General features: G+C 42.5%; 1 protein-coding gene and 1 long non-coding RNA gene across 3 annotated transcripts; one reads left to right on the top strand and one right to left on the bottom strand.

Annotated features, from left to right (window-relative positions):
- Positions 1 to 1513: 1513 nt before the first annotated feature.
- On the bottom strand, positions 1514 to 9067 carry LOC116796620. 2 transcript variants are annotated; one of them, XR_004360450.1, is made up of 6 exons: positions 8022 to 9067; positions 7790 to 7930; positions 7247 to 7287; positions 5639 to 5875; positions 3689 to 3772; positions 1514 to 1667 (listed from the first exon to the last, which is right to left on the bottom strand). It is a non-coding gene; the product is annotated as an uncharacterized LOC116796620 (long non-coding RNA). The 2 variants fall into 2 exon arrangements; XR_004360451.1 differs by lacking the exon at positions 7790 to 7930.
- RNFT1 (ring finger protein, transmembrane 1) lies at positions 8894 to 17106 on the top strand. The gene is made up of 9 exons (XM_032707352.1): positions 8894 to 8941; positions 10664 to 11034; positions 11368 to 11444; positions 12026 to 12126; positions 12688 to 12841; positions 14472 to 14630; positions 15392 to 15457; positions 15879 to 15980; positions 16162 to 17106. Exons 1-9 carry the CDS (start codon positions 8937 to 8939, stop codon positions 16294 to 16296), a joined length of 1170 nt encoding a protein of 389 aa, XP_032563243.1. The 5' UTR covers positions 8894 to 8936; the 3' UTR covers positions 16297 to 17106.
- Positions 17107 to 18134: the final 1028 nt, after the last annotated feature.

The following is an 18134-nucleotide window of genomic DNA, read 5'->3' as shown; positions in this document are numbered from 1 at the left end:
ACAACCGAAGGCATGAGAATGAATATAAAAATATTTACTTGGAAACTTCCATTTATTTTCCTCCAAATTGTAAAAAAAATAAAAAAATAAATAAATAAAATGTATTTGGTTGGTAGAAATAATGTGCAGACACAGAAACAGAAATATGAGGTGACAGAAGGGAATGGACCAGATCCTTGTGAATCAACTCCCTTTTACCAGGCACATAAAACTAAAGTGGCCTCAGCTTGATGTGACTGATACATCTCCAAAATGAATGTTAGACACGAAATAGCAAAAAGGCTGCTGAGCCAAATTTATCTTGGGGAGATTTTTTTTTTTTTGCTATTATTCCCTTTCTACATTTTCAAAATATCCCTTAATGCTCTTTCCTTTCAGAAGGAAATGTAAGTCTCTCAAAATAATATTTCCAAGCTCAGCTGCAATCTCCTCCATGGTAATTCGCTCTGGCTGCTTGTTACTCTTTGTGAGGAATAGATCTGCTGCAGAGGAGAAAACAACTCTGTTCTCCTGATATACTTCATATTCAAATCATTCCAAAGTGCAGAAAGGAGAAATGACTTAGATAAGGGCATGGGAAATGTGGAATTCATCCATGGCTTCTGTGATGAGCTCACCAGTAACTGAGAGAGCTGTGAGCATTAAAATAAAGAGAAATTATACTGACCTAAATTCCAGAGTTATCATCACTACTTCCTTTAAAGTGAATAAATAATTAAAATTATTTCCCTTGCACTTCAGCAGTGTCCACTGACAAATATTTTGGTTTTAATCTCTACCTCTGATTTCCATTAAAATACCTTTAGATTGCTACTTAGAGAGATGAGACTTTCAAAAGAACCTCCATCTGAGTTTTCTCTAGTTAAGAACTCCAACTTCTTTCCTCTTTGTAACTGATTCAAAGACAGATGTAACACAGGCATCTCTTAACACCTCCTCCCTGAGATAATAACATTGTTTCTGTGTAGCTTTTCATAAAGTTTCCAGGTGAAAACAACAGTGTCCAGTGCAGAGGGTCTGCGTTCCTGGTTCCTGCTCCCACAGATTCATGGGATGGCTTGGGCAGGGACACCTTCCACTAGCCCAGGCTGCTCCAAGCCCCATCCAACATCCTTGGACACTTCCAGGGGTGGGGCAGCCCCGAGCCCCCGAGGTTCTGGAGCCCCTGCAGGTGAGGGATGAGCCCCAGGTCCCATCCCTGGCTGTGCCATCACCCCCCGTGCACAGCGAGGCTGCAGCAAACTGCAACCACGGGGTAACTCTCATGATTAAGATGAGCCATCAATAATCATCTATTTTAAGTGCAGCATCCTATAAATCCTCCTAATTAGTAAACTAGATGTCTTCTTTTTAGCAAACAATCCCCAGCCTCCCTCCTTATTTATTTCCCTGGATTCAATTATGTTTGCACCTGCTGGCCCAATCACCTAAATGACACATTCTGGATGGAAGGGAGAAGCTGGGCCATAAACAATAATTTCATTAGAGTTCAATTTAAAATACTTGCCTGCACCTATTTTCTCTGCTTTGTGGAGAATGTTGATGCTGTTTCCTCCTCTGTGGCTCTGCTCTCCTGTCAGGAGACACAGCAGCACCAGTAAGAATTCCTTGCTCCTCCTGATTTATCCTTCCCTGCCGACTCCATAGGAAGCAAAGCTGGGATTTTCCTGCTGTTAGAATAAAGAGGGAAGAAATTATTTCCAAGTTGGACTGAAAAACTGATAAAGGTCCAAAAATTTCAGTTGGTTGCTAAAAAGAGTCTTGGTAAAATAAAGGTGAGGAAATATTTCTTTGGAACTTAAAAACCAGAGTTAACAAAACTCAGTGTAGTGACAGGAGATGGTGAAAGCAATGGTCCAGATTCTTGAGCTTTCTTCCCACTGTTACAGGAGACATCAATCCACAGTTTACTTTATAACTGTGGGAAAAAAAATCCATTATATTTCCATATAACTAATTAAGATACATACAAGCAGAAGTTATTCTCCAGCAACTCACTTATTCCACAATCCTGCATCTTTCATTTCACCAATCCTCTCCCAGATTTATTTCCCATTGACTTTCGCAGCTGGAAAACGAATGTTAAGCCAATATTGGGCAAAATTATTAATTCACCATATTTACATTGCAATAAACAGCAATTTGGGTGACAGACAGGAGTTAATGCACCCGTGAAACAGCCACGTGAACACGTGGGGAGACAATTACACCACCTATGGAAAGGTTCAAATCAGAGATCAAAGAGAAATGCATTTGCCAATTATATTTTAGCACTGTGGCACTTCTGCATGATAGAGAACAATTACTGTGTCATGATCTAAACAATGACACACAGAGTATTTCTGTCAGCCAGGATTTCCTTGCTCAATGCCCTTTATCTGCCCTCTTGTCTTCCTCTGGTGGATGGGCACCTGAGGGACTCTCAGACGTTTTGCTGTAGTGTTTCAAATTTTCTTAGGTGTTGAAAGGAAAAAAAATAACATTCTGTTGCATACAGAAATACAGGACAAACTCTGCTCAGCTGCTGGGATGCATTCCAGAGATTTCAACTGAGCTGGAAGGAATCACAGTGCTCAGGACACAGCCAAGCACGTGGCCCTTGCCCACAGCTCCTCCTCACACGTCTCCATTTGATGTTCTCTAGGAATCTACTGTCCAAACTACAACTGTAAAGATTTCTAAACACAAACACACACCCCCACCCCAAGCAGTGTGGTGTGATGAACTTCTATCAAAAGCAGAAATTACAGTGGGAGACCAAATTTTCCAAATCCAAATGCCTGAAGTTACACATCCAGATCCTTATTTCCACACATCACGAAACCTGTTTTTCACCAGACGTGCTCAGGTCTCCCAGTTACTCAAACTTTCTGCATCACACACAAAAAAGCTTTTTATTTGGTGTTTAGCTTTGGATTTCTTGCCTAACTTCAGACTATCAAGTCCTACAATTTTCACTTATGATTTTCACATATTACAGCTGCCACATCAATATAAATGTGCCTGTCAAATGGAGCTTGAACAACCCCCAGCAAACTCTTGGTTTGTATTTTTGATGTGTGAGCAGCAGAGCCCTGGGTGACACTGAGGGACAGACATTTCCTACTGGAAACAGGGAAGACAACACCAGACTTTGAACCATGCAATTAACAATTAACATGTTTAATTGCTATAATGTCTTCTGAAAGTATGAGGAAGGTAAAACGAGTCCAAGATGAATTCCAAGTGTTTCACTTCATTAGTAGTTCTTGCTTAAGCAATAAGTACTTTTGTAAGTATTCTTCCATTAATTCTTTCCATTAATGAAGAGAAGTAGTGCATGAGCTGGAACTCTTAAATTAAGATAATCATTATCATAAACAGCTGTTTTATTTGACAGTTTGAGGGATATGGGTGTGCTGTGATTTAGTTCAGCAGCTTCAGTTCAGCTGAAGGCTCAGGCCACGAGATTAATTGAATTAAACAGCCTTACCCTTGTCTCTAATTGTATCAATCATAAAATCACCATTTAAGGACAGAATCTTTAGGGGTTTTTTGTGACATAGGTGCAAACAGCTGCTACTCCACTGGGTTTAAGTGCACCCCTGCAAGAGCAGTGGACATGACAGCAAAGATAACACGTGTTGCTGAACAAGCAGCCCTGTTATCTCCTCTGAGCAGACACCAAGGAGCTGGAGGTGTCTCTTACCAGATCCTGCAGACAAAGCCTCGAGCAGGTTGGAAGTCAAACCCTTCACACTGTCATGTACCAACTTCTAATACACCTAAACCCCTGAAAAACAAAGCACAACTATGATCCAGGTATGAAATGCAGGGGGAGAGGGGAATTCTTCCATGGAAATGAAGTGCCATGTTTGGAAACTAAAAGGACATAAAATTCATCTGTGGATTTCCTCCTGAACCATCCCAGTGTGGCTGTTGCACTTACTCTGACTTCACTGAAAAAAAATGGCTAAATTTGTGCTTGCTTCCCAAAAGAAAATTAATTTTCCAATTAGGAGGAGGAGCACTCCAATTTCCTTCCAGAAACCTCTGCCTTCTGAATTAGTATCTGCATCCTGATTTTTCCAGCCTCATTTTTATACCCTCTTCACCAAGCTGTTGCAGTCTGCACCTGATTTTGGAGTAATTAGGGGGCACAGGATATCCATAATGTCAGTACCAGGATGTCAAAAATCAGCAACTTTTGCATCACTCAGGTACTGATTTTTTCAGTGTTGCTGTTGCAGACAACACTGAGAGCCTCAGGAATGTCTGGAAAAACAGGCTTGGTGCTGTTGAGGTCAAAGGAAAAATCTATCCCTGATTTTAACCCTGATAAAATTATTGACACCCGTTTCTGTGTGATGCACATCCTACAAATTCTGTAGGCAATGACCACAATTCCATAAATTATAAACACATCAGGATCTCCTCTCCAACTCATTAAGTTTTATTGATGACCTGTAGGTGGGCATAACTGACACAAACGATTATTTTTAAAGCTGGTAATATATTTAGTCATTTAACCCTTAAACAAAAAAAAATCCTTTCCATACTTGTAAAGTGTTATAGGCCTAATCTGGATAATCTTATTACATGTCAAACATGGTCTCACCCATGGATAACACTTCCTAAGACATTAACACATCTTTGTTAATACAAAATCTCTTGTTGTTAGAAAAGAAGTAAAAAAGCCCCCCCGAGAATTTTAAATATTGTCACCAAACTAAAACCAGCAAGTAAATATTAACTCTGTGAAGTGCAAGACAAGTTTTATTGACCACTGAGGTAAATATTGCCTGAAATTAAGCAAATATTTATTTGCTGACGGGAATGGGATGGATCCCCTTCAACACGGCAAACAAAATTTTGCCTCCTACATTTCTGGGTTTGTATTTATCCTGAAAGGTCTGGAAGGAAACACCTGGAAATCTGTCTACCATGGCAGTGCTTTTTTAAAAATCAAAATTGCCTTTTCTTAGCAATTAAACTGGATGTGTGTCCAGAGGGCTGGAATATTTTGGCCTCGTACAAGACAGAGGTTTAGCAAATTGATTTCAGACAGAACACGTTAACTCACTTCACTAAGATCTGCCCAGGTAACAACACCCAAGACTCCTGTTTAACTCATCTCTAAAAAGGTCAACAGTAAGTCAGTGAAATTCCATTTTATGGGTTATGTTAGAATGCTAATTTGGAGTTTAACCTAAAATATGTTACTAAATCTCACACACACAGTGGGATTCTCAGGGTTGTTTTGTGCAGGGCCAGGAGCTGGACTTTGGTGATCCTGGTGGGTTCCTTCCAACTCAGGATACTCTACAACTCTATGATTTACAAAGGCAAATAAAGAATAATTAAGGCTATAACTCATAGCAGGTACTACAGATGGAATATAAATTAACAAGCTTATCTACTCCTTCCTGGTAAATCCACTCATGTTTACACACAGGAGAATTCCTTGTTCAGTTGAAGGATTCACACATTCTGATTAACACGGTAGATTGGGAAAAGCCTAATTTTGAGAAACTTCAAAGACTCTACTGAAAATTCTGGCACCTTTAAGGGCACCCATTAGAGGATCTCAACGTCATGATCATTCCATCTTCTGACCTAAATACCTCCGCGATGGTGTTTAGGAGCAATTAACACACACCTCCGAAAATTCTGTAACAGCTGAATATTTTTCGAGTCGCTGTATTTAAACAGATCCTTCAACGCCACTGCAAGAAAAGACCAGATCAGAAAACGGCTTCTCCACTTCGGTCTAATGACCACGGGAACGGCTCCTTGCTGCAGATAAAGACAGGAGCTGAGCACCCTCCTGTGCAGGGAGCAAAAACTGCAGCTGCCCTTTGTGGCTCCGCTGGCTCGTTCTCATTCAAGGTTTTATCTGTGTAAAAATAAACAAGACTCCGGGATCTAATTCACCAGTTTTGTAACGATTCTATGACACCATTGCGGTGGAATGACTCTCAGTTTAGAATGACTTAACAGGAACGAGCACACTGAGAGCTTGTAAGATTTCTGGAAACCTCAGGGAACAGGGTGATGTCATTGCAATGTAAAAATATCTGGTTCAAATTCCTCGCGAGTCTCCTTGACAAAGCTCCCAGGATCAGAGTTCAGGAGCGAAATTCAGCTCCTCTGCCATCACCCTCGGGGTGAGTTTTCAGAATAAATAATAAGATTTATAAGGTCTCTCTCCTGCAGTCCCTCAGATCTGGGAGCACAGGAGCTGTTTTCTTGTGCTCAAAATACAAACTGAAGGAAGGGTTGGGTAGTTGCAGGGAGTTAGTTTGAAAAAAAGACTGAGCATTCAGAGCTCAGGAAATATTCAAATTTTAAAGGTTATTTGAGCCTCTTGGCAAGACTTTCAAATCCATCAAACAATTTAAACTCTCGTAGTTTTGCAAAAGTCTTCCATACTCAAGCAACATTTTGGGTAAAATGAAGACAACCAATAAAGCCTTTGAATATTCAGGACATTCTGCTATTCTACAGACTCTTACAAAAAAACCCACAATTTTTTGTCATATCATTAACTAAAATTGCTCTCCGTGTATCTGAGATCAGCTCCTTTAAATCTCACCACAGATGTATCCTGTACATCTCATTTTAAAGCACCAGTTCCTTCCACACCTCCTGCTGAAAAAAAAGGTGATACAAAAGATGCAGATTGCAATCCCTCAACCTGCCCTGCAGGAAGATTTCTGCAAGAGCTCCTCCAGGAATGGGTATTAGGATACAAAATATTTTCTTCTAATACAGAAAAAGCTCTCAGGAACTTTTAGTACAGAGGAATTATTGCAGAGGGAAGTATTGAGCTGCCAGGGCAGAATTCCACAAGGATGAGTGTTTATTCCAATGTCCTCATGCACTGAAGAACCACAGGGAAAGCAGGAACACACTGAGCAAACCTGCTGATTGCAGCGATTAAGGAGGTACCACCTATACCTGGGAGGGTGAGAAAATCTGGGATACTTATGTCTGAGTGTACCTACACCTGCAAACGTGCCTGGACACTGATCCAGCCAACTCTGTGAAATTCATTGGTGGGAGTGAAATCCAAATACAGTTTGGTAAATTTATTACCGGGTATCCCACGAGCTAACATGTGCAATACCCATGGGAAAAGACTTCCAATTTTATGTGAATAATCTCTGAAATCTTTCTCGTGTCAGGAGTTACAAAATCCAGAGGTCCTTAGTAGCACCAGGAAAACACACCTGTTAAATAACATCATCTCTGAAGAGTTACATACCTTCTAACGAGCTGTGAACTGGAGATAAATCAGCAAGTGACCTGCATGAGCAAACATTATTGATTAATAAGCTGCCACGAATTAATTTCATATTTCCAGTCCATGTAACAACGAAAAGCAGTTTGAGGACAACGCTGACTTAGAGCTACATTTGTACTTTAATGCATTTTATAATTACAAAAAAGAAACAGCTGAAGAAATCTTTTATATTTATACCCTTCCAAGCGGTGTACAGAAGGCATGCATAATTTCCAACCATAAAATACTATTTAAAAATAAAAAAGATTTATAATTGCTTTTCCTGATTTGAGAATCAAATTGAGATCTTTTTCACGTTGTCCTTCCCAATCCAAACACGCTGTGAGTGACTGACTGAGCAAAGAGTGGGGGAACGAACAATATGGCACAGCAGAAGCCAAACACAACAGGTCTGTGTTATCCTTGGAAGGATGGGGACGTGGCCATGTAATTCTTTGAGTGCTTCCAGCCAAGCATCTGAAACCTGCATTGTTGCTGCTACTGATAATTAGGCAGAAGACTTACACAAATTAGAAGGTCTTCTGAGTTCAGGGGGCCCACATTTGTTTAACTGTTTGTTTAATATTAAGTGTATCTGTAATAACCAGCCCAGGTTTCTTCCAGGCCATCAGCCACAGCCCGAGTGGAACGCAGAGGATACAAGGCCTGAAACATCCAGATGAGAAATTCTAGGCACAGCTTCCAAAAACATCATAAAAGTAGACCAAATTGCTGCAGATGCCTCCTTGAAACCTACCTCCAGGAGAAACAGAGGTGCATCCAGTGTTTTCAGCTACTTCCTTGAAAATAAAAGAGAAGGTTCGTTGTCAGATGGTGTCACTGAACATCAGGCCACTTAACTCTTATAAAACACTTAGTTTCTCACCTCATGAGTTCTATGTGTTAAGTGCCCGTCCTTTCCCCCCTCCCGGGGTTACTGACCCCACAGCATTTCTGTATTTAAACTTTTCAATTAAAGCAGCATTTCTGTTCTAACACAACACAGCACCGATATCCAAAGCTGCTCAGATATTAGCCCCGTTTCCCTTGTGAGCTGCATACCTAAACACTCCTAAGAAAAACACCCGAGCCAAGGAAAACAGATGCCATTTCTGGACGCAAAACTAATTTATTCAAGAGCATATTTCGAACGAAAAATAACCCCTTGTATCCATTTCATTTCGAGCCTCTCCCGAGAGCTCCCGCAGCATTAACTAGGGCAGCGCTCCCCTCAGGTTTCCTGGGAGGCAAAGCCAATTTCCAGACAGCAGGACTTCCCTAATCGCCGCCGACAAGCCACCGCAGCACACGTATATTTATATAGATACACACATCCCTTAATTTCCTTCCTTATTACAGCCTTCGCAGGTTAATTTTAACCGAAGCTTTCGATAAAATTCGGCAGGAACCTCCCGCCCCACACATTTTGGCGGGGCTGCGCCTGAAGGGAGTCCTTCCCCCCCCCCTCCCCGCCCCTCACGGGCCATGGCGGGGCGAAGGCCCCGACGTTGCCAGAGCAACGCCCAGCTCGGAGCCTTCCTCCTCCTCCTCTTCTTCTTCCTTCTCTTCCTCTTCTTCCTCCTCCTCCTCCCCTCACGGCTCCTCCTCTTCCTCCCACCCCCTGGGCCCCGGCGATGGCGGCGGGCGGCGGGCGGGAGGCGACGGGCGCCTCATGAGGTACCGGGAGGGAAGGCGGGAAAGGGGCGGCCCCGCGCCCCCCTCACAGCCCGGGGCGGGGGAGGAGGACGCGGCTTCGGGCTCTTCCCCTCCCGGCGCGGGGGTCCCGGAGGTACAAACCCTCCCCCGAGGCGCTGTCGGGGGGTCCCGGCTCGGCGGTGCCGCCGCGGTTCGAGCCCTCCCGAGGGGCGGGCGGGGGATCCCCGAGGGGCGGGCGGGAGCAGCGGCCCGGGGAGGCTTCGAAGGGGCCTTTATCAAGCGCTTTCTTTTGGCACATCTGGGGCGGGAGAGCGAAGTCTGGGGGTGTGCGGGGTTGTTCTCTGCATTCCCATGTAATAACTCCAGTGATTTGGAAGTTTGCTCAGCAATGGGATCACTTGCTGTTTAAAATACCCAACTGTCAGGTTTTGCCCCAAAACCACCACCTGGAGAGTGCTAAACAGTCTTTTTTTTTTTTTTTTAATTCCCTTTCCTGTTTAAACCAACATTGGTGTCCCGATCCTGCGGGACTCCGTTCACACAAGTCAGTACCATCTCCAGTTCATCGGCTTTATTCATGTGCAGAAAAATTCAGGACGTGAATTTTGGCTGGTTTGAAGCATGATGTCATCTTTGGCCAACAAAAAACAGTAGTAGTACAGCAGCACTTGTAAATGTTACTAAGTTCCCATATTCGTATATTAAATGATTGCGGTTTACTTTTCAATATAATTTTATTTTTAAAGGCTAAAGAACTTGGGTTTTGTGCAAAGGCATCGAGAACTTTTTGCTGTGCAAAACCAAGTTTGATGTAACCTTCTTGTATCCCCGGTGAAATTAGCTGTGGAAACAATAATTTCAAAGAGGAATCTATAAGAGTTTGAACGGCAGAAGAAGGATTATAACAAAATTCCCAATGTTTCAATAATACTACTCCATAGTGACAAGTACTGTGCCAAATCCGGCTTCAAGGCATTCTCCAAAATCGTTACTCTGATGTCACACCAGTCCAGAGAAGCTGATTTAACACTGTTTGATCAGAGTAAAGGCTGATATAAAGTGAGAAACTGCCCAGGAAGACAATCAAAAGATGCCAATGCAAAGACAAATGGGAGCTCGTTTGGCTGCTCTTGCTGTTGGATTATTTGTTGGCTGCATTTCATTTTTCACTTAGACCCAGTCTCTTTTAAATGCTTTTTACAATATGGCCTAACCTGGTTCTGCTCCCTTCCCCAGACGGGATAATCACATTAATCTGATAATGGCCCTCAGTTTGGAGCATGGCTTCTCACCAGACAGCATCTGAACCAGTGCTCACCGTTTAATGGGTGCATGTAAATGTGCTCCTTCCTTCCCTCCCATCCCTGTTTGCTCCTTCCCTGCCCTCCTGCTGTTGCTATTTTTGTGCAATTATGCAGCACTTCCAAGATCTCTCCCGTACAAACCAGTGCTGGTCTCCTGTCCAGCAGCTTTTGCTGCCCTGGTTTGCACTGAAGCAACTTCAGCTGTTCCTAAGGAATGCCACAGAAACCTGCACAGGGGTGGAAGGAAACAATTTCAATGGCACACAGAAAGCTGTCCTGTGGAGGTGGGAACCCAGCCTTGGGAATCAACACACACAGGATCTTGGGGAATCTTGTCTTTACTTCACACAGACAATCACTCGGTACAATATATTGGATACTTTTTTTTTCCCCCTATTTACCTCTTTCTTCAACTGTGACTTTTTATATCCCACTCTAGGAGGCACAAATCACCAAGAACCTGGACCAGGAAAACTCCCACCATGCAGCCAAACTGCGGCCACCTCCACAGCCTCGCGGGGAGCGGCGATCCCTGCCCGGCTGGAGACAGGGACAGCTCCTGCCATCCCGGCCCCGGGGCCGTGCACATCCAGCTGGGAGAGCCCAGGGAGAGCACGAGCTCCAGGCAGGGCTCCCAGAGCCGCTCCCACGGCCACGGGGAAGCAGCAGGGCCGGAGGATCCCGGCCTGGACTCGGAGGATCCCGGCGGCAGCTCCCTGTCGGAGCTGCGCTACCTCCTGCAGTGGCTGCACAAGAGCCTGCCCTACCTCCTGATCCTCTGTGTCAAACTCCTCATGCAGCATCTCAGTGGTAGAGTATGACAAAGCCAGGGCTGAGAGAGGAAACCCTCCCCCCCCCAAAGAGACAGGCTAATAACCCAAAGGCTGAGGGATAATTCAATTTATTTTTAGCTTTATTTTTATTTGCTTTATTCAGCAGAAAGAGAGATTTGCTAAACTGCATTTTAGTGGCTGCTGTTTCCTTTGCTGGCATATGTACTATGTGCTTAATTATCCTGCTTGGAGAGTCTGAGCTATTAATTGTAATTACAAAGACATATGAGAAGTGGCTGCTTTTTAACCCAGTTCAGTGATTTTTTTTTTTTCCTTTTCATGTGTATAACTGATCCTGTTTTCCTAATAGGCATTTCTCTTGGAATTGGGCTGCTAACAACTTATGCCTATGCAAACAAAAGCATAGTAAATCAGGTTTTTCTAAGAGTAAGTATCATCCTATGACACGAAATTCTCTAAGTTAACCAAGACTTTTATTCATCAAATTTTGAAAGAAATGTGAATGGAAATACTGCTTATTTACCTAATAATGTTAGGTTTCAAGATGGAAGTAGTCTTAATGCTTCTGTACAGTGTAGAACTTCTCAGATAATAAGGATAGAAAGAGGGGGGTTTTTTTCCCCTCCTCTGAGTTTGACTGTGGAAATCACTTCAAGTGATAAAAGCTTTTTGTAACTTATGGAAGAACTTAACTATATTTGTGGATTAAACAGCAGTTGACAGCCTAAATTTTCATCTCTGTTCACTCCCAAAGGGAAACCTGTTGTTTCCTCAGAGTGGGGTGGGTTTGGTTGTGTTTTCAGAAAAAACCTTGACACACAGAGAAACTGGTATTTTGAAAACATTAAAATTACTGCTTTACCTTTCCACTGAGTCCTCCTGTTTCATGTGGCCTAAAACCACTAAGAGAAAATCCTCTGGTAGTGACTGTTGAGGTGCTCTGGGGGTTGTTTCAGACGCTGCTCCTGAGGTAAGGACTGCAACGTGTCCTCCCAACTCTCCCACAGGAACGCTGCTCCAAGCTGCAGTGCACCTGGTTACTGCTGTACCTGAGTGGATCATCCCTGCTCCTGTACTACACCTTTCATTCTCAGTCCCTGTATTACAGGTAAGCACAGAAACACCTGTACTCACCCCATAAACCACTCAAAACCAACCGGGAACATTATTGTTTTTCTTTAATTGTGGCCTCGGTTTCTCTTTCGCTTTAATCTCCTTTCCCCCCCTTCTGCCAAACTCAGCAGGTGCTGGGCTTAAAAACAGTCTGTTGGAATTTCCTAGACCCCACAGTGGACTTAATGGCACTGCTGTGCCATGGAAGTATCCTGGGTTTGATTCCCAGCTTTGGCCCTTCTGGGGCTCTGTGCAGTTTATGACTCCAAGGGATTTTTCCCCTTGTTCCCTCTGTAGCTGCAGCCTGGGCTGGGAATCAAAGGCTGAGTGCCAAAATGAGAAAGCAAAGCCAGGGATGAGGGTTGTGATGGAGACACAGCAAAGCCTCCAACACGGGAAGGCTGTCAGAGATCCTAAGGATCAATTCCCAATTCCTTGGCAAACGTTTTTCCTTGGGGTAAACCAGGTTTCCCTCTTTAAACCTGCCATGACAATCTCTGGTTACAGCTGCCTCTAAATAGGGTGCTCCAGTAACTTCTGCTACTTCTTTTTGTAGCTTAATCTTCTTAAACCCTACGGTGGATTTTATGAACTTCTGGGAGGTACTTTGGATTGTGGGAGTCACGGATTTTATTCTGAAATTCCTCTTCATGGGCTTCAAGTGCTTTATTCTCTTGGTGCCTTCTTTTATCATGTCCTTTAAATCCAAGGTAAGGAACCAAGCTCTGTTTTTGCTTCCTCGTGAAGATTCTTTTCTGGTAAAATGAGCTAATTATTAAATTCTACCTAGAGAAAAGTCTTTAATTAAAGATCTGTATATAATCCACCGCTACTCCCTGGGCAAGAAAACCCTGTGGACTCCCTGTTCTTCCCTGCTTGGAGCTAAGGAAGGTTCTCAGTGTGCTGGGAAACAATTCCTCGTGTTATGCCACTGGATAAATGGGTTTATTTCTGTCTCTGAGGTGGGGGTTGAGGAAAGTTTTCCTTTCCTGCACTCCAAGAACGTGTACAGCTGGCCTGGAGCAGCTGGGGCACAGCAAATTTGGTACATGCCTGACAATGTCTGTCAGGGTTTTAAGGGCTGCACCTGCAAACAGCTGCTTTTTTTCTCTCTTCCAAAGCAATTCTGAGTTTTCTTTTTGCTGATAAACCTCAGCAATATTCGTGTCAGATCAATGACCTCGATTCATAGCTTAATTTCTCAAATCAGTGAGGTTTAATAATTTTCTCAGGAGCTTGCCCTGATTGGTGGTGTATTTATTTTTATCTGCTTCCCGAGGTGAGGCAGCAAAACCAATTACATTTTATCTTAAAATTGCAATTACTAGTGCTGGTTCCAAAAAATAAATTAACAAGTGCAGTTGCATGTGGTAGCATTTGAACAGGATTGTTCTGGGAGGTTTTATCTCTTAAAATGTGCCAGAACAAGTTCTTCTCAGGTACAACTGGCTTCCCTAAATACTGATTTATAATCAAGATCTTTGGGGTTTTCTACAGCTGGTGATGTAACATCTAAAAAACAGTTATTGAAAATTCCATTACACCAACTGTGACGTAAATTGTGCCTAAATTAAAGAAGGAATCTGATCAATAGTGGCAAATTGTGGCACTGTCCACTGTCCATTGCAGAAGGGGTGCTTCTTCTCTGTTATAAATAGAGTTTTAAAGAGAAACTGAAGGCAATAAAGTAAGAGCTAAGCTAAATATCCATGATTATCCATGCACACACACAGTGCTCTCTGCAGGACACTTGTGTTTTGTTCCTCAGGAATTTTTAGGGTGTTACTGAACTCTGGTTACCTGTTACCCTCCCCTTCTTTCTTGGCCCCCAGTTTTCTTGTCATCCCATCCTTAAATGAGTTCATTATCACAAGATAAGGCTTCTTACCCAGGGATGAAATAATGTTTACAGGAAAACAGTTTGTAAATAATGTTTGTTAATAAAAGGATGGGCCTTACTCTCATTTTTTTTAACCCTGAATGCAGGGCACAGCTCTGGCTCATGACAAGCTGATCTGTGTGACCAAATTCATCTTATTTTCCTTTTTCATATAACTTTTATTTCCTTTTTTTATGCTTATGAAGTCTGACAGCACTAAGTAGGTAGACATCTGCCAAATCCATCATATTTCAGCCTATTAATTTGATTTTCTGCAGCCCAGCCATCAATTCTGTTCCCATTACTTGCACAGTTGTGAGACCCATCATCTGTTATTTCATATTTAGTTGTTTCAAGACATTACGAGAGGGAGCTACTGAAAAAGAATAACAATGCATCTTGTTCTCTGTATTTTCTCTGTGTTTGAAAACTTGAGCTCTTCCTTTGCATGTCTTGCTCAGGGCTACTGGTACCTGCTGTTGGAAGAACTGTGCCAGTATTACCGGATGTTTGTCCCCATCCCAGTGTGGTTCCGTTTTCTCATTGCCCATGGGGAGCTGGACAGTGGCCTGGGATGGACCCTTGGGATCCTGCTGGGCCTTCTCTACCTCATCCTAAAGGTGGGTCAGCTTTATATTCCTCTGAACCACCTGGACACACAAACCAACATATTGCTGGAAGTTCCCCTCTGCACTGATGGCAAGTCAGTGCTTCAGTTCAGCTGAGGCAGCCTCCCAAAAAACTGATAAAAAGCCTGGCTCAGGACCCTAAATCATCATGTCCTGCCCCTGTTCTGGGAAGGGGTTGGGACTGCAGAGCAAAGAACACTTATTATAGATCCCCTCATGTCAGACACTTTTGTAGGATACTGAGGAAAAGAGCCTGCAGAAGTACAGTGGCTAAAAGAACTGGAAAATCCAGGAAACTGGATTTTCTCTCTGCTGGAGGATCCTGTGTGATGCCAAACAAGCTGCTCATGGCTGGCTCTCTGTTCACCAGAGAGCTCCTCTGCCCCAAATGGAACCAGAGTCAGGACAAGTTTGGCTTTTGACCATGACCAAAACTTCCTAATTCCCTGGTACCTTCACTACAGCTCCAACACTCTGGCAAATACAATAATAATGGTAAGATATTTGCACTCAAATGTTACAGTTCAGAACCTCAACCCTATTTTTTCCCTAAAGAACAAATACCTGAAAGAACAAACCTTAGTCTGGTTACACATAAAACAACTCAAAGAGGGTCAGTCTGAACTATGGCTGTGCTCATGTCCTGCCAACATCCAACCAGCAGTGAGGCCACTGCCAAAAGCTTGGAAGCTTTTTAGTTCACAGAGGGGAAAAAATACTAAGCATAACTCGAGTTTTCTTTCCCATTTCAGCTTTTGAGCTTTTTTGGACAACTGAGAAACTTCAGGCAGGTTTTACGGATATTTTTTACACGCCCAGTGAGTATTGAGTTCAAAAATTCAAAACCATAAACCTAATTTACATGCAAATACTTTTTAAATACCTCATTCCCACAATTGCTTTGTACTGTTCTAGCAATAAACAACTGCATTTTTACATGAAACCCTGTATTCCCTTGTCCCATTTCAGTCTGAATCCCTTAACTACTTGATTTTATTGTCATCTGAACAACAGCAACCCCCCCAAAATCTCTTCTGCACAACCCTTCAGATAAAAGGATGTGAAGTAACACACCCTTTTTGGCCTGCTCGACTTAAAAAATTAGCAATATTTCCTTGGGTTAGGGATTTAATGCTCTTCTTGACATAGCAGCCCAAATTCCTTTCTGTCCTGGTGTTTGGTCTTGGCTTTTTCATCCCCCTAGAAACCAACATTTGCTGAAGTCCCTTTGTTTTGCAGCACTATGGGGTGCCAGCCAGCAAGAGACAGTGCTCAGAATCAGATGATATCTGTCCCATCTGCCAAGCTGATTTTCAGAAGCCTATTCTGCTCATCTGTCAGGTAACACACATAATCCCCATTATTATTTTTCTTGCAAATTAAAGACTATTTTAAACAACATAAAATTAGATGGGTGACTACATGTTTTATGATTATTTGCAGAAATCAGGCTGTGCAATTAATACAGAATGTTACACGTGGAAGGGCTTAGGGGCTCTAAGTTCTCCTGCTTTTCTTGCAGCACACATTTTGTGAAGAATGCATCAGTTTGTGGTTTAATAGAGAAAAAACGTGTCCCCTCTGCAGAACTGTCATTTCAGACCACGTTAACAAGTGGAAGGATGGAGCCACATCAATGCACCTCCAGATTTTCTAAAGCTTCTCAAACAACTTGGTTTGTTCCCCCTGAGCTTTCTCAGTTTCCTGCAGATTCACTTGTAGGAGCTTTCCCAGTTCTACAGCCCAGGCTCCTACCAAACGTTCCAGCTTTTAAAACAGAGCAGAAAATGGTAACTTGGCCTTTTTTAAGCAGAGAAAACTTAATTTTCAGAATGAATGCAGACAAAGCCAGCATTGCTTCTCTTGTGACTGTCATAGGAACCAGAGAAATCCTGAAATATGCTGTATTAAGACTTAATTCAACATTCTGAGTTCCAGACTGTGCTAAACTCTATCTTCTAACATGACTCAACCCAAAAGATCAACCCACCACTTTTATTTGAGCAAACTTTATCCTCTGGACTACAGTGAGAATTAGAGCTCCTTGTCACACTTGGCATTAAAGATCCTTCAGTGCTTGCCCACTCAATTAAATTGCTTTTTTACTCATGCACCTGTACCAGCAGCTGTTTCTCACTGTACCTGGATAAGCACAAGAATAAGATGTTTCCCTTTAGGTTCTTGTAGGCTTCTAATGGATCTTTGGCTTAATCTTTTGCCTTTAAACCAACCACTGATGGTAGTTTTTTACTGAGCATTTTATAAAGCTGGTATTTTTAAAACAGATCTTTAATATTATATTTTTTGTCGTGACAGGAACCAGATTTTCTTACAGGGGAGAATCTATTTTATACTGCATTTGCAAATTTGTAGTATGCATAAAAATCAGAGAGAATAAATGCATTTAAATCTACTTGTTTGGTGCATGTTGAATAAAGAAAGATTTGTTACTGTTTGAGTATTTAAAGCTCAGTGCCAGGTCTAGTTTTGTTTTTAAATTAATGTCTCTGAAAAACAAAAACCCTTCAAATGCTACAATTTATTCATGATTAGGTTTTATGTTAATTATAGCACTAATTATATATAATCTCACTTTGTTTTCCTGCTTGTCTTTTCTCACTTTGCTGCTCAGATAAGGCTGAAAAAAGCCACTCAGATTATTCTGCTACAGGGAAGTTACATTTAGTTGCCATTAACCTGAGTTTGCCTTAACTGAATACCTTTAGAAACTTCTAAATTGAGTACAAATAGAATTAAAAAGTCAAACACTTACTTGGTGAATGATGGAGAACCCCAAGGGCAGGGAGTGAATCCTCCAGAGCTGCAGCTGCCACAGGGACCTTTATGGGGCTGCCAGGGCTGATGGGAGAGAGCCCTTAAAGGCACAGCTCCCAGGGGAATGTGGGCAGAATTCAGAATTCTGAGTAAAAAAACCCTGAGAAGGTCCTTACAGCCCTTCAATGTGCTGCTTCACACAGAAACATTCCAGCTTTGCAGAGAAAGTTGGAAGAAATCACCCTGAACTAAATGTTTTGCTGTAGGACAAAGTCCAGACTGCTCACCTCCCCAGGTGGTTCAGTATCCACTGAGGAACTAAGGCATCAAGGACTGCAGGCAAGGCCAGAACTACTACTTAAAAATATGAAACCAATTAAAGTATTGACTTGTGGTCAATTAAAAAAAAAAAAAAACAACACAAGAACTCAGCAGTGTCAGCTGGCCCACAAAGCTCACCAGGATTATTTTATGGAGCACAACAAACAGTGTCAGTGCTTTAAGTCAACCCTGATCCTCTGGGCTCTGTGCACCACACTGGAGTAACAACTGGAGTAAGGGTGGAGATTGGTCAAAAACAGGAACAGGGAACAATTTGGCTTTTATTCCCTCTTTCTGTTGGTGGTTTTTTTTTCCCTTGAAGATCCAGTGAAAATTATCCAAAGCCAGTAGTACCAAACAGGTTTTATTAAAACCAAAGAACCACGAAGAGATTTTGAT

The sequence above is a fragment of the Chiroxiphia lanceolata genome, chromosome 20 (assembly GCF_009829145.1).
Source record: "Chiroxiphia lanceolata isolate bChiLan1 chromosome 20, bChiLan1.pri, whole genome shotgun sequence".
Classification (NCBI taxonomy): domain Eukaryota; kingdom Metazoa; phylum Chordata; class Aves; order Passeriformes; family Pipridae; genus Chiroxiphia; species Chiroxiphia lanceolata.
The sequence above is the reverse complement of the archived record's forward strand: the minus strand, read 5'-3'. Positions and strand labels throughout refer to the sequence as shown.

Coding starts and splice junctions, on each gene's coding strand:
- RNFT1 (XM_032707352.1), top strand. Junction 11,035..11,367: donor CCTCATGCAGCATCTCAGTG/GTAGAGTATGAC, acceptor TTTTCCTAATAG/GCATTTCTCTTGGAATTGGG. Junction 12,842..14,471: donor TCATGTCCTTTAAATCCAAG/GTAAGGAACCAA, acceptor TGTCTTGCTCAG/GGCTACTGGTACCTGCTGTT.